Here is a 25,512-nt window from a genome sequence, read left to right as displayed (position 1 = left end):
TCTATTGGTCACACAGATCAACCCTAGTAAAAGTGGGAGGGAAGTATGCACAGAGTGAATACTATGAGGTGAGGGATCATTGGCAGTCATTTTGGAGGTTTTGCTACCCCACTATAATGTTAAAAAGAAGAAGAAGAAGAACACAGAAAAGAAAGAAAGAAAATGGAAGAAAACAATACAGGGAGCAGGACACGTTCAGTTCAATAGGTTCAGAAACATATCCAAATATATGTAAAAATACAGTATATGAAAGAATGACATTTATATACACTTGAACATATTTCTGAGCCTTGTATTTGAATCCATCGACCTGTCTATTCTAGCATCACTACTACTTTGGTTTTTTATTGCCATAGCATCATAATATATTATAATATGTGGTAGAAAAACCAGCAGGAAATTTTAATTTTTTTCAATAACAAAATCACAATTTTTAAAAACTGGCTTCTTATTTCTATGCTGAAATAATCCATTCCATCCTCCTCTCCTTGCCCAATTCATTTATTTCAGAGAAGCGGTTATCAACAATTTCTGAATAACAGAAAATAATTTTCTTAACAACTTAGTAATAGAATGTAGGTTAACAAAGTTCAATAATTAAGGAAAAAATGTAGTGAGTGAAAGAAATGAACAATTGGGTCCTAAGGACAAATTAGTAGCTATATGTTTGGGGAAACATAACACAGACATGCAGAACTTGTTTGAAGAAAAAAATGGATGATAAGAAGGTAGTCAACCGCATTTGAGCCTTAATATATTGGTTTGCTAATTGTTGTGTGTGTGTGTGTGTGTGTGCGCTTTAGATGAAGGTTTGCAGAGCAAATGAGTTCCTTGTTAAACAATTAATACACATATTATTTTGTGACATTGGTTGCCAACCCCACCACATGTCAACACTCTTCCCTTCTCGACCTAGGGTTCCCCAGTACCGGTTTTCCTGTCCCCTCCTGCCTTCTCGTCCTTGCCCCTGGGCTGGTGTGTCCGTTTAATCTCGTTTTGTTTTATAGGCCTGTCTAATCTTTGGCTGAAGGGTGAACCTCAGGAGAGGTTTCAGTAGTGACTTAAAAAGGTGCCTGCGGGCCATACTCTGGGGGTTTCTCCAGTCTCTGTCAGACCAGTAAGCCTGGTCTTTTTTGTGAGTTAGAAACTCATTCTACATTTTTCTCCATCTCTGTCTGAGACCCTCATTTGTGTTCCTTGTCAGGGCAGTTGGTGGTGGTAGCCGGGCACCACCTCGTTGTGGTGGACTCTGTCTGGTGGAGGCTGTGGTAGTTGTGGTCTATTAGTCCTTTAGACTAATCTATCCCTTGTATCTTTGGTTTGGTTTGTTAACTTTTTATGTCTGACATTGGTATCCTATGTTTTTGCTATTTCCATATTCATTTCAATACAATGGTAATACAGCTTTGGTAACAAACTATGAAGCAAACATATTTACTTTCTCATTCTCCTTCCCATCATCTTCTTTAACAACTGTATTATTTATAATATATTAACTGCTATGATAACCCAAAACCTCAGGCATGTAATGCAATACAGATGAATTTCTTGCTCAAGTCATAGGCCAGTGCAAGAGCAGTGGGAGGTAGTGGGCAACAACTAATTCACACACTCAGAGCATATCTTCCATCCCCTAGACGTGTCTTTCCCTGAATTTTGTGCATCTGATGGGCAGACAAGAGAAAGGACAGAACACAGAGGACAGTGTGTGAGGATTTTTAGGGGCCAGGTCTGCAAATGGTGTCTGACTTCTCCATTGGCCAGAACTCAGTCATGTGACCCCAACAAAGGTGGCTGGGAAATGTAATCAAGCTGTCTGCCGAGGAAGAAAAGAAAGAGGTGTTTGGTGAACATACTGTGGTCTCTACATATCAACCTGTATTCATTTCCTAGAGCTACCATAACACATTTCCACAAGTGGGTGGCTTAAAACAGAAATTTATTTTTTCACAATTCTGAAGGCCAGAAGTCTGAAACCAAAGTGTTGGCAGTGCTGTGCTGCCTCCGAATGTTCTAGGGAGGAATCCTTTTCTTCTTCTTCCAGTTTCTGGTGGCTCGAGCATTTCTTGGTTTGTAGCAGCACAACTTCAGTCTCTGCCTCTGTCTTCACGTGGACTTGTTTCTCTGTTTATCTCTGTGTGCCTTCTCTTCTTGTAAAGACACCAGTCACTGGGTTTAGGGCCACCCTAATCCAGTATGATCTTATCATAATTATATCTAAGGTCACATTCTGAGGTTCCAGGTGGATGTGGATTTTGGGGGGTATTATTCAACCCACTACACACCTCATTCGAGACCCTGGTGGTGTAGTGGTTAACAGCTGGGCTGCTAACCAAAAGGTCGGCAGTTTAAACCCATCAGGCGCTCCTTGGAAGTCTTATGGGGCAGTTCTACTCCGTCCTATAGGGTCACTATGAGTCGGAATCATTTTGATGGCAGTGGGTTTGGGACACACCTCATTAGTCTACTTAGGGAATATGAATCTGGGTTCTAATGAAACGCTTCCCACAAAACCCCAGTAATCAATCCTTCAGTTTATAATTTTCTTGTATTTTGTACTTTGAAACAGCTAGTCTTCAAAATGTACAAAAATAAGAAAGATTTTACTGAATCCCAGTCAAAGCTGCCCAATAAGCTCTGAACTGGGTAGTAGACAATGGGCTCCCAAAGGAGGGAAAGGATAACTAAGTCGAGTGAGGCTGTGGTATTATTAAAACCACCTGTGCTCAAACTCTGGGTGATCAATAAGCGGAAGCTTATGGAAACTCTAAACGGTAAAGTTCTTTTTTTAACTCACTTATTCCCAAATATGTGGATGAATATTTGAAATGATGTACAGTTTTTAAAACTGTCTGCATCTCCAGGCAGGTGTGAATTCATATTCATAGCACCTTCTATCTCTGCAATCAACATTTTCAAAAACCTATCAAGTAAAACAATCTGCACCTTAAAATTTACATAGGTAATATCATGAATTCAATAAGCTGTCACTTGAGGCTATTTGAAGAACAGAGAAATGTAATGAAAAATTCTGATTTCTAATGCTGAGATTTCAAAATTAAAGAAGAAAATCTAAAGCCTCAAAGTCAACATGTATGAATTGCTGTTTTTCCCCTTGATTGATTTGTTTTTGTTATTAAGCATCAAATGACTCATGAAATCAGACATCACATATTCCTTTGCAGCAGTATATTTAATTGACCTACTTCTAGTCGGTTGATAGGCTGAACATGGGCAATTGATGGCTGAAATTTTATTTAATGCTGAATTAAGAAATTGCAATCAATGCTTTCTTCCTGATAACATATCTGTTTCAGGCTCTTCTCAACTCTTGGCTTATGTAATTGAGGACTTCATTTAAACTGCATTGACTGATTGCATCCTCCCATTTTCCCAAGCTTGATTAAAACAATTCTGATTTCAAGGACAATTCTATCTATACTTCACAGTTTCTCCTTGTCTATGCCTCTAAATCACTGCTCCCCAGGAAAATTTACTTGATTTTTATTTTCCTTTTCTTATTCACATCATCCATAAAGAGCTTCAGGGGTATCTCTGTTCAGTAGGGTTTTTCTTTTCTCTTTTCTGTCTTTCTTTCTTCCTTTCCTCTTTTTGTTTCTTTCTTCTGAAGCATAAAGAATTAACCAGGGGTAAATGAATCACGATGGTGAACTCCCTTGAAAAGTTCATGGAGTGAGTCATTATGGCTTCAAACTTATGAAAGATACCCATAAAAACAGTGTTTTCTCACAATTCTAATAGAATAAAAGGAATATTTGAAAATATAAAGTGTGACTTTATTTTTTTAATTAACGGTAGTAACGAGAAGAATGGCCGAGCAAAAGAAATGCTTTCTGTAACCATTAATCATTGCATCCAGATTCTCCAGGCTGTAAACTTCTTAACAGGAGGACTCTGTGTCTTCAGTCTAGCACAGATCCAAAAAAACCCAAACCAAACTCATTGCTGTCAAGTCTATTCCGACTCATAGCAACCCTATAGGACAGAGTAGAGCTGCCCCATAGAGTTTCCAAGGAGCGCCTGGTGGATTCGAGCCACCGATCTTTTTGGTTAGCAGCTGTGGCACTTAACCACTACGTCACCAGGGTCTTCCTAGTCACTTATTATTTGTTGAATGAATAAATGAATGAAGTAAAGTATGAATGGGGAGAGAGCTGTGACACCTTTGCATGTTTCAAATGAAACCAGAAACCTTTTCCTCTTGAGATAGGAGAATTGGTGTGGAACATGTAAGAAGAAAGCTATACATATCCTTTTAATACTATGAATAAACCAAAAAACCGAATCAGATACTGTTGAGTCGGTTCCAACTCATGGTGACCCTATGTGTGTCAGAGCAAAGCTGTGCTCCATAGGGTTTTCAGTGGTTGGCTTTTCAGAAGTTAATCACCAGGCCCTTCTTTTGAGGCATCTCTGGGTGACCTCAAACTGCTCATCTTTTGGTTGGCAGCCAAATGTGTTAACCATTGGTACCACCCAGGGACTCCTGTACCGTGAATAGGCTACATAAATCTTTAGAAAAGAAAGAAAACTGGACATTCTTATGAAGTTTTCTGGCACCTAGTCTATTAGTTGATTTTCTTCTGTCGGGGCTGATGGAAACCCGTCTAATCGCACTCACAATGTTTCCCTACGGTTAAAACAGTTTCGGTTTAGGATACAATTTGTCACCTGTTCCTCTTCTGATTACCAAGGCTACTTCCCCAAACAGGAAATGGCTCATCATTTTTATAACTTTATTAGACATCTTATTATATTCAGAAAATTTTAGGAGAATACAGGAACGTAGTAAATTTCGACCTTTTTATTTAAAATTGTGTCAGTAGAAAAATACAAGAAATATATTCCTCTCATTTTTGGCAGCATGAGTGAGCAAATTAAACAGGTATACAACATTGTTCCCATAAATGTAGTAACCTCTTTACTATAGCACATCTTTCTGTACCCCCAGTACAATGCCTGACGTATGGCATGTGCTCATTTTTAAACAAAAAGCAATTTGGTAACATAAAACTGAAATTATTTCTTCATTTTTAAAGATAGTAACTTCAAAAACCAAAGTAAATCAGCAGTCTCTTATCCTTTACATAATTCCTGAGATCAGCTGAGTTGTTTATTAAAACACTGAACAGCTTGTTTAATGCCTGTTTGTAGACACAATTCTATGCTTCAAAATTGATTTCCGTGTAATCTTTTTGGCCCGTTGTTTCATTTTGTTTTGCCCTATCTTCTCGACAGATTTACTATAAACCAGGCCCTCTATTTCATTTATGGTAATTACAATTCTAAGAGTACAATAGGCAAGCGGGCACCCGATAAACATTTACTTGCTCACTGAATCTTCAGTAGTGCCCGGTTCATGGTGGGACATGCTTGTGAATATAGCAGATACTCAGTAAACATAATACATCGAAGGATAGTATGAAGGAAGACAGCACTGGCCTCTCTTTCCCCTAGTCTACTTTAGTTGTCGTTGTTAGTTGCCATCAAGTTGATTCCGACTCATGGTGACCCCGTGTGCACAGAGTATAACTGTTCCATAGGGTATTCAAGGCTGTGACCTTTCAGAACCAGATTGCCAGGCCTGTCTCACAGGTGCCTCTGGGTGGGCTCGAACCACCAACATTTGGGCTCATGGTTGGATGCTTAACCATTTGAGCCACCTGGGGACTCCAGTCTACTTTTAGGAAAGTAAATACATGTGTATTTTTAACATTATCAGACTGGAAGAGGTGAAAAATTCAAATCTGAGTTGAGTACATTCCACAGTGGTTAGTTAATGCTAATACTCCCTGTGACTTTCAATCCATAACAATGAATGGGCGGTTTCCCCTCTCTGACTATGTCATGGCTTCCCATTGTCCTTAGGCTTGCTCCTAAAATCTGTGGCTTATCTCTTTCCACCCTGGAACACTGATTCCAGGCATATGGACTTCTTTCAATTCCTCTATGTCATCTCAGGCATTCTGCACATCTCCCTCTAGCCCCATCACCTTGGTTGAGTACACCTCGTCATCTGTGAGGTCTCCTCTTAAACACTTCTTTCAGGCCTTTTTTGATCCACTAGAATAGATTAGGTGCTACTAGGTGCTTCCATGGAGTCACTGGGCTGTGTGAATGGTTAACACACTCAGCTGTCAATGGAAGGGTTGGAGTTTCAAGTCTATCCAGAAGTGCCTTGAAAGAAAGGCCTGGCAATCTACCTCTGAAAAATTAGCCATGGAAAATCCTCTGGAACACAGTTCTAATCTGACACAAGTGAAGTCACCATAGGTCGGGATCAACTCGACGGCAACTGGTTACGTGCTACCATTAGCACCCTGTACTGGATCAAACCATATTTCTTATAATACTTATCGTGTAGTAACTTTCTCTCTGGTCCATAAGCTTTGTGAAGGCAGGGAATTTTCTATCTTGTCCATGCCTCTTTTTTCTAGCACCCATGCTGAGTTTACAACTAAAACAAAAAACCAAGTCTGTTGCCGTCAAGTCTATTCCAACTCATAGTAACCCTGTAAGACAGAGTAGAACGGCCCCATGGGGTTTCCAAAGAGCAGCTGGAGCATCGACCTGAGCTCTTACCAATGCACCATTCAGGGCTCCAGTTTACAACTACTTAACTAAATTTAACAAATTTGTTCTATCACAGTTTGTAAAATTAATAAGAGATACTTGCACTATTATAAGTTGGGGAGAGATACTTTGGTACCTCTAAAGATGACTGCTATCTATGTAACATGGCTGAAAAGACCACCATTCAAACCAACAGTCTTTGGCACAGAATCCTTGGGTGTGAAATTGGAACTGCTCCCTGGTTTAACAGGCTCGGACTCCAGCCCTGCCTCTTGGAACGCACAAGCCCAGTGATTCCTCCAAGTTACTGATCACAGTAGGCCAAGGGATACAGCTGTTTGTTGTTTCCCCAGCAGTCTGTGAAAGATAGTCATTTCTATTATTTTATTTATGAATTCTACTTATTATACCTCGGTGCCAACACAACTGAAATGTGCTTTTGTGGATCTCTGTGATTCTCATTTAAAATCTAATTGAGGTCCGTCAAAATTGAGGCCAAATTTACCATCTATTATTTATAATTCATACTCAACTTCAAAAAAGATGAGGCAGTTTAGGTTGATATCCACATGAAACATGCTGTTTAAATCAAATATTAAAAAGAGAAAGATCAGACAGTCTCAGAAAGCGGGAGAGTGGTATACCAGGATGTTTGGTCACTGAAGCTGTCTATATGGCAGAGGTCAGGGGTTTACACATGTGGAAACATGGAGTAAATGGGACACTTTCTAAGGGCTCATGATTCAGTGTTTCATTTCTCTAGTTTTTGTTTTCTTCCCCTTTACCTTGTAGGTATACAAATATTTCTTTTTAGAAATCAGAACGAAGGGGGGAAAGGGAATTCATAGTTGTTTACTAGTAGGACAGTACAGAGGATTGGTATTTCTTCTTAGGTTGCAATTATTCATTTCTTGGTTCCATAATTAGAACACACCCAAAGGTTGAATCATATGATGGAATGACTGCATGTAACAGGGAGCTCAGTCACACCTGCTCGGTAGTAATAACCAATGCCCAGCCAATGTACTATGGCGATCAGCGTTGAGGAAAGGGCTTATGCCAGTAGCCTGTGCCCACAGTGAATGCTAATGTTCATCAATCAGCTGTGTTTTGGGATCTTCCACGGACTTTGCAGATGGGTTTCCGCTGAAGATTTTATTTGCTTTCCTTTAAAAGCACAAGAAGAGAAAATCGTGTAGGTTTTCTGCCTTAGCTGCCTAATTTAATGTATTAGGTCATTTGGTCTAACAACTTCTTGGGTACAGATGTCATTTATTATTTTGCTGACTTCACCTTGTCTTGTCCTGCTCCCCTCCCTTTCTTAATACTTGGCTTGAAAAAAACAAAGCCAGAAATAACAGAGAAGCCACCTCCAGACTTTTAGACGCTATATAAATCGTCCCCAACAAGTTTCTGATACTAAGGATTTCCCCAGACAGGGGTTCTATAATTTCCCCTGTATTTTTTTTTTAAGTGTCTCAAAACCCAAAGCTTGCCTTTTGTATGTTTATAGTGAAAAAGAAACCTTCACCCAAAATGTAAATTGTCACTTCTACTTTTTTTTTATTGGTTACTCATCTTCTCCAGAAATAGGACTATGATCTGAGGGAATGGTAGAAGCCTCTCTGTTTCACTCATCTGAGCTATGTGCAAGACAAAGAACTCCGGGCTGGAAAAAATCTTTCATACATTAACCAATGTCCTGTCAGTGGACTTCCGTTGAAAATGGGGGTAGGGTGGGGAAGGTAGAATGTTGATTATTAAAAAAGAAACTCGTATATTAAAAAAAAACATCCTATGAAGCACCCATTAGAGTATTCAATTTTTGGTACCTACATATAAACTTGGGGCCCTGGTGGTGCGGTGGTTAAGAGCTCATCTGCTCACCAAAATGTCGGCAGTTCAACCCCACCAGCCACTCCCTGGAAGCACTATGGGGCAGTTCTACTCTGTCCTAGAGGGTCACTATGAATCAGAATCAGCTCGGTGGCAACAGGTTTGGTTGTTTTTTTAAATATATATAAACATAAATCATAAAACAAGATAGTTTGCCATCTAGGCAAAACCTGTATTATTCATGGTCCCCAAACGCATAGAAGCTTGAACCTAAAAATTAATTACATAAATACTTATTCCCAAACTATGGTAAACCTGGGGGTAAATGAGATAGTTAAGCAGAACACAGATATTTTTAATTTTGATAATTATATATTTAATATGTGTGGAAAGTAAACAACAATCTTGTGATTTGACTGGTAATATTGCTTAGTACTGGAGCCTTGGTGGTGCAGTGGTTAAGTGCTGGGCTGCTAACCACAATGTCAGCAGTTCAAATCCATCAGTAGCTCCTTCAAAACTCTATAGGGCAGTTCTACTCTGTCCTATGGGGTTGCTATGAGTAGGCATCAACTCAATGGCAACAGGTTTTATTGTTTAGCACACAGCTAAATTTAAGTTCATAAAAAGCAATGTCAATGAAAATATTAAAGCAGCAGTTATATGTTACTCCAGATATGACTGAAAATGGTAGAAACAGTACCAAAATGAGTAGATTTCAGGAAACACAGTTAATTTGCTAGTATTGGGATGGCACAGTATGACTGAAGTGTCGAAAAACTGAAATCTAGGTAATCATATAAAGAAGAGAGGGCGGCACCCAGGCTCAGCAGTTAGCACGTTTGTGATAGCATCACCAGGGAAACGACAGTTCCTCAGCATTTTGTTCTTAGGCTTTTACATTTAATTACTCTACCCAACATTACATTAATTCAATCAGTGAGCGTTTAGTAAGCATCTACTATGCACAAGGCCCTCTGATATGTATTTTTGGAATATAGAAATCTTATAAAATCTCACTATTTTCTGTCTTTCAAATTTTTTGTAATATTTATTTTTAAAAATAACAATTTCATTATATATAATTTAGTTGACACAGAAAGGAAACTTCCAATAATCCACTATTCAGATATAGATCAAAACACAAATGAGTCGTTTCCTTATGTTGTTGTTGTTAGGTGCTGTTGAGCCGATTCCGACTCATAGCTACTCTATATATCTGATCTTTTATTAACAGGATTAGAACTAGAGTGTATTTAGTTTTTCTCCCACGTAATATTTTATTGTTTCCATTTCCCCATGTTACTAAATATTTTTTTAAAACAAGATTTGAAGGACCATACACACTGTTTAACAATTTATCTACTAGTAGACATGTGTCTGAGTTCTGGCCTATAAAATATGGGCAGAAGGGATGTTCACCCCTCTAGGCCTGTCCCATAAAACACCTTCTAATGATCCTATGTTTTCTTTTTTCTCCTCAATTGCCAGCTGAGATCCAGGGGATCCAGCAGAGGACTTCAACTCCCCAGGGGTTGATAGACCCCTTTGATAGAAAGAGCATGGGTCCCTAAAGGGCTACATGAGATGGAGTCTCTTCCCTACCCATCAACCAAAACCTAGTGAGGAAGGGAGTGTGACATGATCAATTTTTATTGTATTCAGCCCCTAAAATTTTGGGGTTGTTAGTCACAGCAATTAGCCTACCCCAATTCATTTATGTTCTTCCTCAAAGTCTTGAACACTTCCAAATTCCTGATCCCTAGTTTCGTAGTAGTTTTCCTATGGGCCTTATTTAGATTTTTTCAGTGTACTTAATCTTAGATTAAGTCATTTATCTAATGGCCAACCGACTATGTGAATACACTAGATTTCACTTACTACCACTTCTCAGATCTAAAGCAGCAGAAGAGGTTATTTCACACAGTTTCAAAGACAATTTTCTATGAAGGATTTATCTAATATGATCCTTCAGGATCTTCTCCTTCTCCACCATCTATTTGATTTTCTAACACTCTGAATCAAAAGTACATGAAAAACTACACTCTCCAGCAAGGACTTCAACCAGGGCACGGGCGCAATGTTTTAGTGCTTTATTTAAGGAGATTATACTTTCCTGGCTGGTGCAAATGGCTAACGCACTTGACTGCTAACTGAAAGGTAGGAATAAGTTCATCCAGAAACATCTCAAAAGAAAGGCCTGGCAATCTACTTCCAAAAAATCAGTCACCGAAAATCTTATGGAACACAGTTTTACTCTGACATACATGAGTTTGCCATGAGTCAGAATTGACTCAATGGCAATTGTTTTTACTTGTACTGGCATGCTTCCCAGGATGCAATGAGTTACTGCCTTTAATAGTGATCCACTAAAGCTTTTTGAACCCAGGAAGGATATGATTGAACCTATATTTTAGAAAGATAATTCTGGTAGCACTAGGAAGAATAGTTGTAAGAATCAAGAGGTTAAAAAGTGAGAACATATTGAAGAAAACTGTAAGAGACCCTGAACCATAGCAGTGGGAATAGATGCAAAAGGAAATATCAATAATAGAATGGTCCTTGACTTGTTAATAACTAAATCTGGAAAGATAAAGTGGAAGATACCATGGAAGATGTCTTAGAAATTTCTTATCTCAGTGTCAGTGGCTAAATCAGGAGTCTAGGAAGGATAGATTTGGTGTAAAAATAATGAAATTCTACTCTGGAAATGTTGGCTCTGAAGTATCGGTGAAAATCCAAACAGGAAATGTCCTGCAGTTCTAATGCTCAGAAGGCTAAAAGTTTAGGTTCCGGAGTTATTAACATAATTGAAACCTTGTGAATGGATTAATTTAGGAAAAGATTAAAACCTGAGAAAAACAAAAAGAACAAGAACTGAATTTTAAATGATGCTTTCTTTTTAGGGATATTAGACAAGCCAGTGAAAGACGCTGAGAATGAGTGGTCTAAAAGATGAAAAGGAACCAGGAAAGTCACAGAAGCCAAGGTGTGTGAGAATCTCAATAATAAGAATTTTAAAATGCTCTTTGGCCCATCCATCGACTTTTAAATTTTTTATGTTATACTTGTAGAAATTTAGTCTTTTCTCGATTTTACTCATATTTTGAGCTCTCTTTTTACTTCTCGAAATATATTAAACATACTTATTTTATAGTCTGTGTCTGTCTGATAATTTCAATTGCTAAGTATTTTATGCATCAGTTTTGTAGTCCATTGTTTCTGCTGGCTGTCCCTTATGCAACCTTCAGTGTTTAGGGATTTTTGACTGTGAGTTACTCATTTTCTACAGGTCATATGAACAGAACATTTTTCAAAGACTAAGGTGAAGAAGATTCTTTCAAAAACTATTTACATTTTGCTTGCTAGATGCCTGATGACATTATTGGTCTGGGATCATTTTATAGCAAATAATTTGTTTGAGGTTTGTAAATTCAGGCATAAACCACCATATAGGTCAGTTTATGATGACTAATTTAAAGGATGGTGTGGGTATGTGTAGATTTCCCTCCAGGGGGTAGAGGGAATGGGTTAACTTTAGTTTTCTCTCTCCTGTGGATGTAACTCTTTGGGAGTCCTAATTTCTGAGATCCTATTAGGTTTTTCCATTTGGGGGTACATCTTGAATTTGTTTTCTGTCTCTAAGCCCATGAACTCAGGAATAAACTGATACTCAGGTATCTTAGTTGTGGTCAAAGCCCTTTAAACAAAAGCCAACGTTGGCGTTCAGCTTACCTCCTTTGCTCAGTCCCTGACCTTAATGTACTTTATTTTCTTGTTAATCCATAATGCATTTTAAGAGGTTTGAAATATATTTTACCTGGCATTTTCAGTTGTTTTCATCAGATCAGTTGAGCCTGGCACCTAAACTGTGATGTTGCATGAAAAATTTTATTTCCAAATATAGGTTATTCCATTTTAAAATATACTGTATACATAAAAATCCAAACAAAAGAAGTTAAATAAATAGCTGAGTAATTGCTTGCACAGTTTCTTTAAATAATGTGTGCTGCCAGAGCATTTAAGGAGTTTGTTTTACAGGTTGTTAATTTAACTACTTAACAGAGAGCCTGGAAGCAAAACAGTAAACAAAATTATTTGGAACCATTATGGCTTAAGAATACTCAAAATATATCCAGATTTTTACCAATTCTAACCACTTCCACGCTTATAACCCTAGTCAGTGCTACCATAGTCTCTTGCCTGGATTATTAAAAATAGCCTCCTAAATAGTCCTTGCTTTTATCTTTGCTCTTTTACGGACTATTCCAACCTAGAAGCCAGAATCTGTGATTCTATTAAGATTTAAGTTAGATCATGTCACTCCTTGCATTTATCTTCTATTATCTAAACAAATGAGTTAATCTTTTTAAAGTCTTAAAATAATACTTGGCACAGAAGTGATATACCAGTTTATTCAATTACAACATATAATAAATTATCTTGTTTATTGTCTGACTCCATGAGGGCAAGGACTTCTGCTCTTTACTGCAGTATCTTCAGCATCTAGAACAGTGGCTAGCACATGATGCATGCTCAAAAAATACATTGAATGAATAGAAAAATCTATAAAAATACAATAAAAGGTCATAGAAATGGTTCAGCTTATTAAAGACCATTTCATATAGTTTGAGAAGTAGAAGCCGTACCCTAGACCAAGTCTTGAAAGACCACTCTCTAAAAAGAAATGTAATTAAAATTCAAATTTCAAAACTCTTTGCAATATATCAAAACTACAGTATTTATTATTTTTTTTAACTGAAACTACAGTATTTTGAGTTCCCTGAAGACCAGCACTCTTGGCTCACAGCTCCCTGGTGTGGCTCTCCAAACAGTCACTTAATATACAGCCACGAGTTCAAATAAGGAGAAAATGTACTCGTTCGTTGTTCAGTTGTTAAAAGATAACTAAAGAAAAGATGAAATTTCCAGGCATCAGATAGACACAGTATGGCATATTTGGAAATTAAATGGTTTGGAATGAATAGATTTCTGCTGTTGTTAGCTGCTACTGAGTAGGGCCCTGACTCATGGTGACGCCATGTAAATGAAAAAAAAAATGTGCCCAGACCTGCACCATCCCCATGATCTGTTGTGGATCAGACTGTTGTGATCCATAGGGTTTTCAATGGCTGATTTTCAGAAGTAGATTGCCAGGTCTTTCTTCCTAGTCCATTTTAGTCTGGAAAACAGATATCTGTTGTTGTGTGCCGTCAAGTAGATTCTGACTCGTAGCAGCCCTATAGGAAGACTAGAACTGCCCCATAGGGTTTCCTGGGCTGGAATCTTTGTGGGGAGCAAATTGCCAGGTGCTTTCTCCCACGGCACAGCTGGTGGTTCAAACCATGGACCTTTCTGTTAGCAACTGAGAACTTAACCAATCTCTCTGCATGATCTCTTTGTAGTCTGTACTCAGGTTTCTTTATTTACATGCAACTCTGCTTGTCGCCCCTGACATGTCCAAAAACGGCTTGTTGGCATAATCTATTACTAAATTAATCCCATCTTATTTACTGCTGGAGTCCTTGGGTGGTGCAAATGGTTAACATGCTTGGCTGCCAACAGAAAGATTAGAGGTTCGAGTCCACCCAGAGGCACCTCTGAAGAAAAGTCTGGAGACCTGCTTCTGAAAAATCAGCCGCTGAAATCCCCATGCAGTACATTTCCACTCTGACAAACGCGGAGTCTCCATGAGTTGAAGATAACGCAACAGCAACTGGCTTACTCATAATCAAAAAAAGTTGGGAAAATAGTTCAAAGTACTTCTTTGTTAATCCCATCACACTGCCTTTCAGGCTGGACAGCCTATGGGGGACGTGTACAAGAATGTCCCTTCCTCCTTTTCTCCCATCTCCCCATCCAACACCTGCCCATTGTGGTCAAAGGCTGTGAGATGCAGCAAATCCATTGCCTAGCACTTCAGTTCTCTCACATGGGGACCTGGCACCCACCCCTCTCTTGCTAATACTGAGTATCTGTTAGAGCATAACTTTACCATGACTCTATCAAGCCTCTTTCTTGTTAATATTGATAATCTCTTAGATCATAACTTTGATGCAACAGGGATGGAATGGAAAGAAATTAATCCTATAAAAGGAACAGAGCCTATCCTGCTATATGTAAAATGAGAGGTTTGGTTAGACTCGAATTTCTAACCCCTTCAAATGCTAAAATTCCATGAAATTAAAGTATGAAATTTGCTGAAGAAAGACTCACCGTTCTCAGCAGAGTGTCATTAAACGACATGAAAAAAGTCTTCATAACGGAAATTTGTGAAGGTATTACTCTAAGTCCTATCACGGTTTGTGCATATAAACCTTCGCATTAGTGAACAGATGGGTGATATCACTAGTTTATTACTAGTAATAATAAAAGGAATTACAGTACTCATTTTGGTCAGATGTAACTGTAGAATAAGGTACTCTTCTATCCCAATTCCCAAATAAGGCAAAGCCACCTACCTCTCAAATACTTGTAGAAAAATTGTGACATTAATGCCTTATAAGATCTGTTAATTCATAACTATTAAATGATAAGGGAGAAAAAGTACCTCAGTTTCCATATACTATCAAGTTGTATAAAAACTCTGAAATTCATAAAGTTTACAGAAAACTAAGATAAACATTTTAAGAGTGGGGGGTGGGGAATGCATAGCAACAGAGATTCAGTGCCTAAGTTTTTTGTTTTTTTTTCTTTGGTGACAGAACTACCTGGCAAATAAGTGCAATATGTCATCTATTCCTATATGCATCTGAGCTTAAAACAAGTAACGTATGAAACATACTTTGGCCCATTCATCCTTTCAAATACTGAGCATCTCCTCTGTACCAGGCATTATGAACATCGAAGAAGACAATACTAAGTGAAGCAAGCATGGTCCTTGCTCTTGAAAAATCTGGTCTAGTGGGGATGCCAGACCACTGAAAAAGCCATTACAAAGTAGGGTGGTATCTGCTGTGACAGCATGAAGCAGGGGCTCCTAGCCTAGCGAGGAGATGGGAGCTGAAGAGAACTGGAGGTTTCTGAAGGAACTGACCGTAATTTAAAATCTGAAGGATGATCAGGTGGGAGCGTGTTAGAGCAGAAACAATTAAGAGAGTGTCCCAGGCAAGGAAATAGCACGCATGAAGGTCCAGAAGTGAAGCCTGATCCAGAAACAGAGAGAAAGTCAACATGGCCATAGTTTTTACGTTGGAGCAATGGAGCTGACTGACCAGACATGAGGCTGTGAAACTGTAATAAACTGAGGAGCTTGGGCTTAATTCTAAGAGCAAGGGAGAAGTTGTTAAAGAGGTTCCAAACAATATCTGATTAAACTTGTTTCAATCACCTCTTAAGTAAATGGTTAAATCAAGAGCAGTTCTGAATTATGGGAGTCTAAAAACAATGCCAAATTATGAAGAGGGAGCGTTGTACACTGTTAAATCTCAGAGGGCTTTTAAACAGGCATTTTTGCTTTCAAAACACCGTAGGAGACCGTTAACCTCCTCAAATGGAAGCTCTAGTGACGACAGCCTTGTATTCCAGATGAGCACATTTCTGGAATTGCTCATCTCTTAACCTTTTTTTTTTTTTTTAACCTTATGCTAGAAATAGTAATCTGTGTCAGAAAAAATGTACAAAGGCAGAATTTGACTTTGTTGTATCCCATAGAAGAGAACAAATTCAGAAGCCTCAAGTATGTATTAGCGTCAGAGGAGAATTTCAGAATGTCAGCGTTGGAAGGAACGTTAAAGATCATCCGGTGCAAGCTCTTCATTTTGTAGATGAAGACCATACACAGAACTGTTTCTTTGCAAGATAATCATGAATAGGCAATTCTTTTTGAAAGACTTCAGCACATCATATTGGTAACTGGATTACCACAAATAAGAAATGGAAAAGACAAAAAATTAGTAAACTAGTATTTGATTTCAAATACTGTTCCTAAGCCTCCAAAATGGCTCCCCAGAATCCCAGCCTCTGGGTATTCACTAGCTTGGGTAGTTCCCTTCCACACTGTAACAGACGATGGTTTCTGTACCGAGTTCTCTCTCTTTCTCCCTCCCTCCGATTTCTCTCTCTCCAGGGAAAGCCAGCTGCCATGTTATGAACAGCCCTCTGGAGAGGACTATGTGGTAGGGAACTGAAGCCTTTAGCCAACAACCATGTGACTGAGCTTGGAAGCAGAGTCTCCAGCCCGTTGAGCCTTGAGATGCCTGTAGCCTCAGCTGACAGCTTGGCAACAATCTCCTGTAAGAGACTTGAGCCAGAACCACCCAGCTAAGCCACTCCTGGATTCCTGACCCTCAGAAACTATGTGAAATAATAGATGTTTGATGTTTTAAGCTTCTAAATTTGGAGGTAATTTGTTACATAATAAGACAGAATAAAAACTACACAATATATTCTTAACAAACTTAAACTGCAGATACTTTTCTAATATCTAAAATGATTCTTTTCTAAACAATAATCTAGATACATTTTTTAAAATAATTTATTTTTTGTTATTGAGAATACACAGCAAAAATATACATCAATTCAAGTTTTTACATGTACATTTCAGGGACATTGATTACATTCTTTGAGTTGTGCAACCATTCTCACCCTCCTTTTCTGAGTTGCTCCTCCTCCATTAATGTAAACTCACTGCCCCATAAGGTTCTTATCTAATCTTTTGAGTTGCTGTTGATCCCATATACAGACCTTAAAAAAGCATAATTCTCAAGGTAGATATTCTTTACTAGTTAAGCTAAACAATTATTTGTTTTTAAGAAGACTTCAGGGGATATTTTTGGTTTAGGGTTTAAAGATTATTTTAGGGCAATAGTATTGAGGGTTCATCCAGCCTCTATTGCTCCAGAATGTCTGGAATCCATGAAAATTTGAAATTCAATTCTACATTTTCCCCCTTTTCATCAGGATTCTTCTATAGAATCTTTGATCAAGATTTTCAGTAATGATAGCTGGGTACTATCCAGTTCTTCTGGTCTCAACCGCGAAGGAGGCAGTTTTTCATGGAGGCAATTAGCCACACAGTCCACATCCTCCTCCTATTCCTAGCTCTCCTTTTTCTTCTGTTGCTCCAGGTGAATAGAGACCAATTGTTGTGCCTTGGATGGCCACTTGCAAGCATTTAAGACCCCAGGCACTACTCAATGAACTAGTAGATAAAACAGAAACACTGAACACATATTTAGGCCAATTAACTGGGTTGTCCCAAAAAACTGTGACCCTAAATTTCCAAATCAAAAATCCCATGAGGCGTTTGGTTGTACATAAGCAGCCTTAGCAGCTACACCTTTTTCTTGTAAATATATTTATCCCACAACTTATCCCAATTCAACTTTTTACAGGTGTACAACTTATTGACAGCAACTGCATTAATCGTCTGTGCAACTCTATCCTTAATCAATACAATTTTTCCATCATAGATGCATTCTTGACTTGAAAATAATACCGTTGGAGTTCTTCTTTGAGAAGAGATGATTGAGTGGTTTACAGACTAGGTAATATTTCACCTGTAATTTATAGGTTAATTTTAATTTAACCTGAGTTCTTGGCAACCTGTTGTTAAGTGCAGTCAAGTTGGCTCTGACTCATGGCACATCCATGGGTGACAGAAGGAAACATTGCCTGGTCCTCCACAGTTTTCATGATCCTTGGTAGGTTTGAATCCATTGTTGTGGCCATTATGTCAACCCATCTCATTGAGGGCTTTTCTCACCTTCACTGGCCCTCCACTTTATGAAACATTATGTCCTCCAGTGACCAACCCCTTCTAATGACATGTCCACAGTAAGGGAGACAAATTTTCAGACAATATTCTGTGATTCATAGGGTTTTCATCAGCTAATTTTGAAAGTAGATTGTCAGGCTGTTCTTCCTATTCTATGTTAGTCTGGAAGCTCCACTGAAACCTGTCCACTGTGGGTGACCCTGCTGGTATTTGAAATAACAGTGGCATACCTTCTGGCATCATAGCAACATGTATGGCAAACTGACAAGATAGGTGGTTGTCTTAGCAACTAAGACATAGTTAAAATTGAAATTTCATTGCAGATATTAAAATTGCCCATGGCTTCGTGTTCCTATCTCAATCAATACAACTTTTTTTTTTCAATTGATATAAAAAACTCAATGTAAATTGAAAGTGAACATCACTTTTTTCTTAGTCCTAAGTACCCATAGTAGGATGCTGAGTAAGGCGAAAACCACAGCCTACCAGCTGATGATGATGACGTATAAAATAATCACTTTCTAATTAAATAAAATCTCCAAAGTTTTATGCCTAGAGGGAGAACCTCCAGATAAGGAGGAACAACAGTTGAAGTAGCCATGACCTTTCTTTGAAGTTTCATCTTCCCTTTATAGTTCTCAGTCCAATCATTCATTCCACAGTCCATCAAAAAACGTTTATTGAACCCTTCCTACAAGCCCACCCATTGCTGTCAAGTGGATTCCAACTCACAGTGACCCTAGAGGACAGAGTAGAACTGCTCCATGGGGTTTCCAAGGCTGTAATCCTTATGGTAGCAGACTGCCATATCTTTCTCCCTCGGAGTGGGTTCGAACTGTTGACCTTTGGGTTAGCACCCAAGCATTCAAACACTGCACCACATGCCAGACACAGAGATACGACAGAGAGCTAGATAGACAAGGGTCCAGCCCTCATGTGCCTCTTTTATCTGGAGCTGAATAAAGAAACAAAGCAATGGCAATGCAGTGATGATTAGGGGAGGAGCAGTAGAGGGTGCGAAGGAAGCACTTGGCACAGCACCCAGCCCAGTATGTTATGATGGAGAGGCATGGTGGAGGAGGGAGGGTAGGGAAAGCTTTTGAAGGGTATGTGGGAGTCAGCCAGCATACGGCAGGGGTTGATGGAAGGTATTTCAGGCAAAAAGGACTTCCCATACAAAGGCCTGAAGGCAAGTGAGTTCCAGACACGTTTAGGAACTCAGAAATTCAGCTTGGCTGCAGTGTAGAGGAGCAGAGAAGTGGAGATAACCCTGGGGGTACGGTCTACCTTTAAACTGCAGCCCCAGAATTGGCAAAAACCTTTTGGTGGGTTCCGTTTAGGAGAGGTGGCATGGGGAAGAATTTTAAAAACTAGCAAATCTCTAGGCCCTGACCTTTCGCATCCTGTCTGAGAACGTTTATTTATATTCCAGGTCTCCACGGCTAGTACAGCTTGGCAAGGATTACGTATGTAATGGCAGTTCTGAGGCCAGAAGACTTACCTTGAACCTCAACCGGAGAAGAATAGTAATGCCAACCTCAGACTGTGTAAAGATAAATGAAATAACAAAAGTAAAGGATCTTGTGCAAACTAGGTGCTCAAAAAAAAAAAAAAGTTCTCTTCCCTGCTAGTTATTTTGCTTCTGAGCCCTTGACCAGCCTCCTGGCTGAAGGTACCATGTCACCACACACCACATGTGACATTATAGCCTGGCAGGGGAAAATGCTTCTCTTGACCATCTCCTGTCCTTCCCACTCAGCTCTAGTCTTACCCTCTTCCTCAGTGAACATCACCTTGGGTTAGACAAACCGGAAGGGCCTTAGCATAACAAGCCCCGTCACACAAAATAACGGTAGAATTCATAAAACAAGAATGACACCTATATACAATTGAAGACTTGCCCCATCATGCTACCTATAATTTATATTTGTATACATCCTTGACCTCGACGATTCCTCTTGATAATACTGTGAGGGAAGTATGATTCTCTCTCTTTGGCAGACAAGACCCCTAGGTTCAGAGAGGTTAAACTTACCCTGACCTGAGCCTTGAATGCAGACCCTCAATTTCTAACCAGAATTTTGTCAACTACACGAAGTTTGCCTCCCAACAAGTATTGTAAAGGGCACATAAAGCTTTTTAAGGCATACCTTCTAACTTCCTTAGAAACATTGTTGGAAGACCTGGTGGTGCAACGGTTAAGAGCTCAGCTGCTAACTGAAAGGTTGACGCTTAGAACCCATCCAGCAGCTCCATGGGAGAAAGACCTGGCAATGTGTTCCAGTGAAGATTACAATGTAGGAAACTCTATGGGGCAGTTCTACTCTGTCACGTGGGGTTGCTATGGGTCAGAATCAGCTCAATGACATCTAACAACAAACATTGTTAGAATTTAGAGAAACATGGCCTTTTACAACTATATGCCCCATTCATTAATTTCTAACACTATGTCCTTTCATGCGTATTTTAAGCTTTCTGCGCAAAACTGGAGCCCCAACGGCACAGTGACTAAGCGCTTGACAGCTAACTGAAAGGCCGGCAGTTCTAAACCACCAGCCCTTCCACTGGAGAAAGATCTGCCAGTCTGCTTCCGTAAAGATTACAGCTTTGGAAATCCTTGGGCAGATTACTCTGTCCTATAGGGTCACTATGAGCCAGAAGTGACTCCAGGGCAAACTTTTTTTTTTTGGTGGGTTTTTAGGTGCAAAACTAAAGGGAGGCGGGTGGCAGGATTATCTCAGAACACTATTTCTGCCAAAGGACTATTATGATTACTTCCGACTCATGGTAACTTCACGTGTGTCAGAGCAGGACCACACTTCATAGGGTCTTCAATGGCTGTAATGTACGAAGGAGTCCCTGGATGGCTCAGATGGTTAAGTGCTCAACTACTACCAAAATGCTGTGGTTTGAAACCACCCAGAGGTACCTCAGGAGACAGACCTGACGATCTGCTTCCCAAAGGTCCCAGCCTTGAAAACCCCACGGAGCAGTTCTACTCTGCACACATGGGTCACCGCGAGTTGGAGTCAACTTGACAGCAACTAACAACCACCTTATGGAAGTAGGCCGCCAGGCCTTCCTTCTGTGGCACTGCTGAGTGGATTCAAACCGCCAACCTTTTGGCTAGTAGTTGAGCCACCCAGGGAACCTTCAGAGATGAAGTACCACTTTGAATTTGCATTCCTGCCCAACTATGCTCATACTAATAAAAATAAAGCTTTCAATTAATAATACAAAACTGTCTCCTGACTGTGAAAATGAGAGTACAAATGAAAGGTTTAATTACTCCTGGTAGACTTCACTGGCTAATTTCAAATGAGATTATTGCCTCAGGTGATCAGAATAAGGGCCCCTGAAGGTCATCTTGTCTAAACCCAGGCTCTGCCTAGGAAGCCCACCTCACTTAGGAACAGCTCAAGTTCTCAGAAGCTGGGTCCATACCACATCCTATTCCTGCCTTCCAAAGCTACCTAAATAAGTCTTTCCCTACCTACCCTTCCTTTCAATGTTTCTTAGAATGTGGTACACAGCTTACCCACATCAGAATCACTGGGGTATTTATTAATAGCAGATTTCACTGTCCCAACATTTACCTGAATCCTTATCCAGGAGCCAAGCGTTAGCTTCTTTAGCATCACATTATCCAGTAGGTTCATCCTCTGTCAATTAAATGCTCCAGGGCTTTTTCACCAAAAATTGATCTTGAGCTAATTCTCCCTCATCTTATGGTTATACAGCAACTGATTTTTAACTTAATTGGTTAATAAAAATGCTGAGTAAGACAGCGACTTGTGTTCAACACCTGAAATCCCTCCTCCAGGTTCTCTATATACTGATCTTTACAATACTGCATGTAATTGTTCAGCCAGCCAAGAATACACATAACTAAGTTGTCATCCATTCTACATTTCCCTTGAAGAAATGATTCTGAACTCTGTGGAAATTCTGAAATGATGGCATCTACAGAATTCCCCAATATACCAGGTACGGTAACCAAACAATGGACACATGAAGTTTGGTGCAATCTTTTAATCCCTTTTGATTCTTCTAATTCCCTATTTCATTCCAAAATTTTAAATACCCATGTCTTAATTGTTTTAAAGTACTTGCAGATATGAGTCTGGTGGTTTTTCAGTATTAGGAAAAAAAATAACTTTCACCATCCTAAAATGTTTAATTTAAACTAGGCAGTTTCGAGGCACGGTGTACTGGTAATTACGTATCACTTCCTGCTATAATAAAGTGATTGACATTTTTATTGGAAAATAAAGGGTGGGGCATTTCGTTAAACATTTGCCAGTATCATTCCCTGAATAATTTAGATCTCACAGGAAGAAAACACTTTTGAAAAACAGAAATCATGGGCCCTTTACCCAGGAACAAAATTCAGATCTAAGGGAAGCAATGAGGGTGTATTGTTTTAAAAACCCCAAATCCTAGATCTTCCCAATAGAAACGTATCAGTCCAGGAATAATCTTGATACTCCGTTTCTTAGCTTGGTAGAAGAGGCAAGATTGGCTTTCTTCTAGTTAGCTCAAGAGAAAGTGAAATACTGGCTTTCCAAGTGAGCTCCTCCAGTCCGGTGATATTTGCACATCTCAACTGGGCCTTTCAGTTACAAATCCACCTCCTTAAGGAGCCGTGTGAAAAGGAAGAACAATCAACAAGAAAAAATCCTCCCGGCTATAAATCAGCCACGTGGAGCTGCTGCTGCGGCGGCAGCGGTGGCCCTGACTTCCTGGTTTGCTTCCTGCAAGCCTCACCGCAGGGGGCTCAGGGCAGGGGGTGCAAGCAAGGCAGGTGCAGCCAGGAGCAGCTCCAAGTCCGCCGGAAGGGGCGGCGGGCCGGGGGGTCCTGGAGGGCACAGGCGGTTAAGGACAGAGTTCTGGCCCATAATTATAATAAAAGTTTGGGAATCTGGCAGCTTTAAGGAGCTGAGCTTTAGGGCAAAGGCTAAGGACCAGACCCCGGGAAAGTCTAAGTTAGTTACAAGGTAACCGTGCACACCGGGAACTGGAGGCGGGTCGTGCCGACAGTGGGATACCCACGCGGAGCACGGCAGATCGGGCAGGGCGCAGACAGGAGAGAAGGGCGGCTCGCAGGACCAGGCGCCCGGCTCGGTCGGCGCTCTGCGGAGGCCGCGGAGGGGAGGGGGCCGCCGGCGCAGCGCGGTCCCAGCCGGCGGGCCGCAGGGCGGGGGCGGAGGGAAGAGCCGGGGGAAGGTAGAGCCGAGGGGAGTTCCGGATCTGGAGCTGGAGAGGGCAGGCGGCGGAGAGGGCGGCAGCCGGAGCGGCAGGGGTGGGGAAGGAGGAGGAGGAGGAGAGCCGGAGGAGGGGGGAGGAAGGAGGGGAGCGCTGTGGCGGCGGCTGCGCCGGGGCGTGTGTCTCTCGCCGCCGGAGGAAGATGAGGCTGAAGATTGGGTTCATCTTACGCAGTCTGCTGGTGGTGGCAAGCTTCCTGGGGCTAGTGGTCCTGTGGTCCTCCCTCTCCCCGCGGCCGGACGACCCGAGCCCGCTGAGCAGGATGAGGGTGAGTGACCCGCCCGGCCCCCTCGGGCGGCGGCGACCTGTGCAACTTGTTTTGTTCGCGCGCGCGTGTCGGGAGCGGGGGGCGGCGGGGTCGCGGCGCGGCGTCGGCCCCGCAGCTCCGCAGGTGGTGCTGGCGCAGCGCGGGCAGAGCGGGGCGCCGAGCCCAGCGCGCCCGGTCCCTCCTCGCCACCGCCGGCCCGCCCCCTCGCCGCCCCTTCCTCCCGCGCTTCCCCGCCCCGGGCTCCGCCGCCGACAGCCGCGCTTCCTGCCCGGACTCCCGGGCGGAGTGGGTCCGGGGGGCCGCGGCCGCTTAGCGCCCGCCTCCTGCGCGCCGGGACCGCCTCGGCCGCGGCCGGGGGACGCGGAGTCGGTCCAGGCTGCGGCCTGCGGCGCGTGCAGGCCTGAGGGAGACTCGGAGCCGCCGGCCGGGGAACCAGGCCCCTCGGTCCCGCCTTCCCTCCCGTCCCCGCTCTCCCGGGGTGCTGAGCCCGAGGCTCCCCCAGCCCCGCCCGCCCGCCCGCCGGCCGGCCGGGGGTGGGAGGGCGATGGCGCCCCGCCTCCGGCTCTGACGGAGAGCGCCGCCTATCCCGCAGCTCCGGGGGCCGGGGGCCGGGGGCCGGGGGCCGGGGGCCGGGGCCGGGGGCCGGGGGCCGGGGGCCCGGGGCCCGGGGCCCGGGGCCCGGGTGGGCTGCGGCGCTGCGGCCTCGCCCTGACGGCCCTCCTCAGGCTTCCCGCACGAGGGGAGGGGCGGCTGGCGGGGGGGGGGGTGCACGGCCCTGCGTGCGTCCCTCCGCCGCCTCCCTGGCCCGGGGAGCCGTTGCTCCCGGGGGCCCTAGGTTCGGGCCGGAGCTGCTGGGGGTCGTGGAGCCAGTACCTCTCCCCGGCTGCGGCAGGGCCGCTTGTGCTGGAAAACTAACTTGCGCCGGCGCCCGGCTGCCCCGCGCTGGCTGCCTGCTCGCTCGGCGCCGAGGCGCCACGGCGCGGAGCTCCCTGCGGCTCCGCCGGGACACATTTGTCTGCCGCCCAAGGCGCGACTGTTAGCTTTGACACTTCTGCTTTGGAGGATTTAGTCAGGCGCCTCTGAACCTTAGTTACCGCCCTCCGCGCCGGCCAGGGGCCGAGGCACTGCGGCTTTCCCGCCCCGGCAGGTTGGCGGCGCGACCTCCGCCACCCAGCCGCCCCGGACCGGCCTTGCCCCCAGTCCCACTCGCTCCCCCAGATGAAGCACAGCGCTCCCCTTTGCCCACCCGCGAGGCTGGGTACCCAGGGGAAAGAGAGGGCGTGAGTAATTCAGGGCCACCGACAGGCTGTGTGGAGGAGCCGCGCTCTGTGCTAAAGTGCCTTCTGCAAATATCTGCATTGCACCTGTGTACTCTCCTTTTTTAACTTTCCATTCGCAAAGTTAGCATCAGGAAGTTGGGTGAGAACGCTTGTGGCGTCCTTTCGAGAATCAGGATCCCGTGAGGAGATCCCATTATCACTTCTTGCCTACATCCTGAGCTTAGACTATGAGTTTTAGTATTTGAAATCTTCACTGCAGTGGAATTCCTATATAATATTTGGGGTGAATGGGACATTAAGTCATCATATTAGGTAAAACGCACCAAATTTTCCCTTTCAAAGTTTGTGGTTTTAAGCTTCTGAGCTTTCTGGAGTGGTGGTGATCTGTTTATGATTCTTGCTTTCAGAATGATTTATGGACAAAGGATAATTTTATGTTGCAGTTATTTGAGAATGTTTGTTCTAAGTTATCAAAATGTCCTTTACATACAGCCAGAAATGTCAACTTCATTTTCTGGGAGAGAAATGGAGGGAAAACTGACAAAACTCTC

At 42.2% G+C, this 25,512-nt stretch overlaps 1 protein-coding gene across 4 annotated transcripts in view; it reads left to right on the top strand.

The window, feature by feature from the left end:
* Positions 1 to 23,485: 23,485 nt before the first annotated feature.
* The window catches only part of GALNT7 (polypeptide N-acetylgalactosaminyltransferase 7), a 140,429-nt gene continuing 138,402 nt past the window's right edge, over positions 23,486 to 25,512 (top strand). For 2 of the 4 annotated variants that reach the window (XM_064273573.1, XM_064273572.1), the window contains exon 1: positions 23,486 to 23,681. In XM_064273573.1, coding sequence (XP_064129643.1) covers positions 23,556 to 23,681 — 126 coding nt within the window. In that variant the 5' untranslated portion in view covers positions 23,486 to 23,555. The remainder of the gene's footprint in view (positions 23,682 to 25,512) is intronic. The other 2 variants (XM_064273571.1, XM_064273574.1) reach the window with 2 other exon arrangements.

Source organism: Loxodonta africana, chromosome 21, assembly GCF_030014295.1.
Source record: "Loxodonta africana isolate mLoxAfr1 chromosome 21, mLoxAfr1.hap2, whole genome shotgun sequence".
In the NCBI taxonomy this organism is placed as follows: Eukaryota; Metazoa; Chordata; class Mammalia; order Proboscidea; family Elephantidae; genus Loxodonta; species Loxodonta africana.
This window is presented reverse-complemented; position numbering and strand designations above follow the sequence as displayed.